Source organism: Hordeum vulgare, chromosome 6H (genome assembly GCF_904849725.1).
Source record: "Hordeum vulgare subsp. vulgare chromosome 6H, MorexV3_pseudomolecules_assembly, whole genome shotgun sequence".
Taxonomy (NCBI): Eukaryota; Viridiplantae; Streptophyta; class Magnoliopsida; order Poales; family Poaceae; genus Hordeum; species Hordeum vulgare.
This window is the reverse complement of record NC_058523.1, coordinates 477714880-477720905: the sequence shown is the minus strand read 5'-3', so window position 1 is coordinate 477720905 and position 6026 is coordinate 477714880. Positions and strand designations below refer to the sequence as shown.

Here is a 6026-nt window from a genome sequence, read left to right as displayed (position 1 = left end):
CAGATGATCTTATCCAAGTTGCCAAAGCATGAAAACTCCAAAAATTAGTTCAGCAATACGAGAGCACCTCAGTGGACAGCAGGGATAGAAAATACAGGTAATAATCACCTAGTCCCTCCGTCCCATAATATAAGAGCATTTTTGGCACTATTGTAGTGTCAAAAGCACTCTTATAATTTGGGACGTAGTGAGTACTCCCTATGTAAACAAATATAAGAGTGTTTAGATCGACAATTTAGTTATCTAAACATTCTTACATTTCTTTACGGAGGGAGTAATTCATAAACAAGTTATCAACTAAGAAATGGAGCTGGTTCAACATAAATCTACTTAAGATAATAAGATTCAGCAACTGGTTGATCCATCCATCTAACATTAGAGGAATATCATTGTAATAGCAACAGTCCAAACCGTCACTTTAAAGACTCCTTTCGTACCCATGTAATATGTAAATCATACAAGTACCAAAACTAAGCACACTTCAACATCCAAAAGCACCAATTTTTCAGAGTTTCAAGGTCGAATCTCATATCTCCATTTCAGTCTTATTCCTCCTCTAAAACTGACACTAACCATCCTTCCTGGGCAGAGCCTAGCACAAGCTTACCGCATCAAGATCGTAGCCACCGACCCGACCGACACTCCGAGGGCGCAAGAGATGGCGACCACCCGCGTCCTTAGCATCATGAGGTTAACGTTCTTCGTGGCCTGGAGGCAAAGCGTGAGCACCTGCAGCCTCCCGTTGGCCTCCATCTTCTGGAAGAAGGCGACGGGCTTGATGAGACGGCGAAGCACAAGAGCGGCCGTGAAGGGGAACGCGAACGCCGCCACGCCCTGCACCAACGCGGCCGACTCGACCCCGACGGGCGCGGCCCCGGAGGCGATCCACGCTCCCGCGGCGAGGTGCGTCCCGCCGAGGATCGCGAGGGAGGCGCTGAGGCGCTGCGCGGCGCGGCGGAGGGCGTCGAGCTCCGCCCGCGCCTCGTCGGCGAGCGGTGACGTGTCGCGCTCCACCGTGGGGCCCTCGATCTCCTGGTGCTTCATCGACTCCAGGGAAGTGGGTTCGGGATCCGGAGCGGGGGAAGCGTCGGGGTTGGGGGTGGTGTTTGGGCTCGTGGAGAAGCGGCGGTGGGGGTCGAGTAGGAGGAGGGGGTTTCGCGCATAGGCGTGTGGATTCGAGAAGCTCGTGCCGGGAAAGAGCTTGGCGGTGGCGGTCGAGGGGCTCAGGAGGCGGCGGGTGAGGTGGCAGATCGCCATCGGAGCCTGAGAAGAGAGACGCTGGGTTGCGACGGCGCGGTGGCGGCTAAGCTAGAGTAGAAGGCTCGCTCGGGTATTTCTCACATTTTTTTCGGGTAAAGGGCGAAGCGTAAATAGCCCGATTTCCTGCTGATATATGGCAATTTTCACCTACCACCCTTTCTTGATTACTCCCAGTATAAATTTATACTAAATTTAAGACATTTATTTTAAAACGAAATGATTATTATTTTAGGACCACGTAAATCCCGAACATTTAGATTTTTGAAACATCATCCCGAACTTTTTTTATAGTAACTTTAGTTAATCTGAGATGACAAGTTTAGTTGTTAAGACATGACAACTTTGCCCTAGTTCTTATAAAATTATTATGTTTGTCAACCTCATGTGAATTAAAGTTGGCATAAAAACATTCAGGTTGTCATGCTTAAAATCCAAACGTTCAAGATTTAACATATTCGTTCTTTTAAGAATGGACCCTCGTGGCAAACTACCACTATTTTTACAAATCGCCATCAAACAATCACTATTTTTATCGGAACAAGCTGCCGACACGTCTGTTAGAGCATATATCTCCATATGTGGTTTTGGTAATTGATGACAATCCCTATGGACTAATGGTTGTCTTAAGTTATATTTATAGGATTTGTTCATAGGCACTTCTTGAAGTCCATCTGTTGGGTTCAAGGAGTTTATATGATGACCAAGATGTTATTCAAGGTATTATCCAAAGAATGGTCATAGAAACACTAGGTTGATCAAGACCTCAGACAAAGAGTAAATCAAGATGATCAACACACAAAGCGTATAAGATGTACCGAGAGGGATCAAGTGATCTCATGGTATGGTAAGCATTGTCCATTACGTGTTTGTGTACTAACCCATGGTCTTTGTGAGACTCCTGTGTGGGGGTTAGGTGTGCTTTCATTGGGCTTGCGTCAAAAGGAAGATCTCATACAACCCATGAAGGATGACGTCAAGTGGTGATCGTCATCAAGATTGTGGTGTGCAAGTTCAAGTGGATCAACACAAATATATCATTGAAACATAAGCTAACAAGGATGTTGATAAGGACAACCCCAGGTGCTAACAAGGACAAGATCAAGATAAGCATTCCTGCGCACTACATGCTTGATTCTTGTGGATGTTCACATGGTGGACAAATGAAGATGAATACATAAGCTAGGCTTTCCGCATTGTGTATGGGAAAGCTACTTGAAGACTTCATCATGTCTCGCTTTCAACTTGAGCCAAGAAGGAACAACAACATCAAGCTCAGGTGAAAGGGCTAACTCAAAGGTATCAGTTCCTTTGACGTTAGTTGTGCGGAGTGATGATCAGCGAATAAAAGTATACACTCAAGTATGGATCATCAGTACTCTTTTATGATTCTTGAGTCCTTAGGGATCCCGCACTATTAAGAGGGGATCACAGGTGTTGCGATGAACTTGCTCAAACTACATCTTCACTTTCTGTTCAGACCACATCTCCACTGCTCTGCTGTTATCTGAAAACAGAACCAGTGCCTCGGACATCCGGCCTCCTCCGGACGTCCGAGGGCCGGACGACCGACAGCTTCGGAAATCCGGAATCCTATACCAGAGAAATCAGAGCCATATAACTCGGACTTCCAGCTCTCTCCGGACGTCCGAGGCCCGGATAGCCGACCAGCTTCGGTATTCCGGAACTATGCACCAGAGAAACTTGAGCCATATAACTCGGACTTCTGGCTCCCTCCGGACGTCCGAGGGCCGGTCAAGGCTCGGACGACCGACTGGCTTTGGAAATCCGGAGCCCTGCACCAGAAGAACATGAGTTCTATATCTCGGAAATCCGGCTCCCTCCGGATGTCCGGGCGCCGGACGTCCGACACCCGTCGGAAATCCGGAACCTACCACCAGTAGAAGTTGAGATGTATAACTCGGATTTCCGGTCCTCTCCGGACGTCCGGTGGCTGATAAATTCAACATAGGTTCAGTCGTATCTTCAGGCCTCGGATGACCGACCCCTGTCGGACGTCCGGTCGCTGTTTAATTCAAAATAGTTTCAGTCGTATCTACAGGCCTCGGACGACCGACCCCTCGCGGTCGCCCGACCCCTCGCGGTCGCCCGGACTTCCGACAACTGTCGGACGTCCGGGCCCTGTGTGACTTAAAGTGTCGCCAACGGCTCTTTTTCTCTCCCCACTATAAATACCCCCCTCCCACTTCGTGAGAGGGTTGCCCAACACAGCCTTATCCTCATAAGAACACATTTCCACCTCACACACATTTGCTCACTCCAAATCTTAGATCCCAAGAGCATTTGTGAGCCCCTTTGAGAGTTGTTCCAATCAAAAGATAGATCGTCTCCCTCTCCTTCTCTCAACCAAGCTATTTGTGATTTGAGCAAGTTTTGAGCATTCCCCGTGATCTTGTTACTCTTGGAGGTTGGAGACTCCTAGGCGGTAGGAGTTCTTCGGAGAGGAATCAATCCGTGTGATTTCCCCCGGAAAAGTTTGTGAGGGTTTGGAAGCCACCTCAAAGGCTTACCACTAGTGGTTGAGAAACGCCTTCGTGGTGTTATCTCAAAGGGAGAATAGGGTGAGCCTTCGTGGCGTTGGTGTGCCTTCGTGGTAACATCCACCTCTCTAACGGTGACTAGCTTCCCTCCAAGGAAGTGAACATCGGGATACATCTTCATCTCAGTGACCTTGGTTATCCTTAACCCTAACTCCTTACTTGTGGTTTACTTGTGTTACTTGAGCTACATACATTGCATATCGTTTGTGCTCATTATATTGTGTTGGCTATTTCTTGTACAAGATTAATCATTCAAGCATACCCTCTATATCCACACGTACATACTTGCAGCCCTTGATATATCGTATGATATAGTGTGATCTAGTATCTTGTGCTGTTCACCTACTTGTCGTGTGATATAGCTCAAGTAAGTTTGTGTAACTTACTTGTGCTTGTTAGTAACTGCATTGTGTCCATCTTAGTAGATCGTGTTGTTGATACACGTTGCAGTGCCTAGTGCATTTAGGATTTGTGCTTGACAAGTACCCTCTTAGTTTATTTCCGCATCAGGTTCAAGCCAAATCTGAAGAAGTTTTTAAATAGCCTATTCACCCCCCCCCTCTAGGCGTCATCGAGGTCTTTTCAACGTCGATGTCGCCACTTCTCTACTGAAACCGGTTTGACCTTGTCGATGACAGTCAGTAAGTCTTTACACCATGGGGTTGTAGTCGTCGTTAAACCCTTGCATAGAATGGAAGCATCCGCCATCAAATCTCGCCAAATGACAACAAATCCTAACCTCACCGTCCCACAAAGACGACAAGAACATACGTTGGAGCTCCGTCGACTACATCCAGACGCACGAATTCAAAGAGGATAGGAGCCCATAAGACAAACTCGAAGAAGATGTGTCGCCATCCATCCGAACGCCGCATCTGTGAGGACTAAAAGACTCTAACCTGAACAACTAATCAGAGCGAAGACACCAGGATTTCCCTCGCCACCACCGATCATCGGTGTGGCAGGCAGAGTGCACGCGAGTTGCTACTTGTAAACTGTGGTGTAATTTTTCCTGAAGATGAGGGAAGATGGAGCACAGTAGAGATAAATAGTTCTCTCAGTGAGAACCAAGGTTATCGAACCAGTAAGGGGATCACGCAAAACCCTTCGACGATACCTACATACACAGAACCAAACACTTGCACCCAACGCGGGCAAGAGGGTTGTCAAGCCCCTTGAACTCGTTACTTACAAAGATTAAGTACTGATACATAGATAATACAAATATAGAAAAGTAAATAACAGTAAATAAATTTCATCAAAGTATTTTTGAAGTTTTAGTAAATATGTTTAACTAGACCCGGGGGCATAGTTTTCGCTAGAGGCTTCTCTCTTGAACATAGCATACGATGGATAGCAAACTACTGTTAGGCAATTGACAGAATAACGCATAGTTATGGCATATTATTCACGGCAATGATCATGTATATAGGCATCACGTCCATAAACAAATAGAACGACTCCTGCGTGCATCTACTACTATTATTCCACTCATCGGCCACTATCCAGCATGCATCTAGAGTATTAGGTATGAAACAGAGTAATGCTTGAAGAAAGATGACATGATGTAGACAAAGTAAGACAAGAAATATGTTCAAACCCCATCGTTTGATCCTTAATGACAACAATATAATACGTGTCATGTCCTTTTCTGTTACTGGGATTGAGCAACGCAAGATTGAAGTCATCACAACACACCACTCCCACTGAAGATAAATCAATCTAGTTGGCCAAACCAAACCGATAGATCGGAGAGAAATCCGAAGCTATAATAATCATGCATAAAAGAATTTAGAGAAGACTCAACATATATTCATGAATAGTTTGATCATAAACCCACAATTCATCGGATCCCAACAAACACACCGCAAAAGAAGATTACATCGGATAGATCACCGTGGGAATTACGGTGAACTTTGTATTAAATATCAAAGAGAGAGAAGAAGTCATCTAGATACTAGCTATGGACCCGTAGGTTTGTGGACTACTCGCACATCATCATGGAGACAACAAGGTTGATGTAGTTGGCCTCTGTGATCGATTCCCACTTCGACAGGGGACCGAAAAAGGTTTCCAGATGGCCTTCCTATGAGAACATTGTGCCCCCATGTTTTTCTTTGGTAATTGTTGATAGTCCCTATGGACTAATGGTTGCCTTGAGTTATATTCGAAGGATTTGTCCATAGGCGTTTCTTGAAGTCCATTTTT

General features: G+C 45.9%; 1 protein-coding gene across 1 annotated transcript; it reads right to left on the bottom strand.

Annotated features, from left to right (window-relative positions):
• Positions 1-298: 298 nt before the first annotated feature.
• Positions 299-1355, bottom strand: LOC123404031. The gene has a single exon (XM_045097939.1). The coding sequence runs from the start codon at positions 1255-1257 to the stop codon at positions 604-606; it is 654 nt and encodes a 217-aa protein (XP_044953874.1). The 5' UTR covers positions 1258-1355; the 3' UTR covers positions 299-603.
• Between the last annotated feature and the right edge of the window lie 4671 nt (positions 1356-6026).

Excerpts from the sequence above, each read along its gene's own strand:
- LOC123404031 (XM_045097939.1), bottom strand. The coding sequence starts at position 1,257 with ATGGCGATCTGCCACCTCACCCGCCGCCTCCTGAGCCCCTCGACCGCC.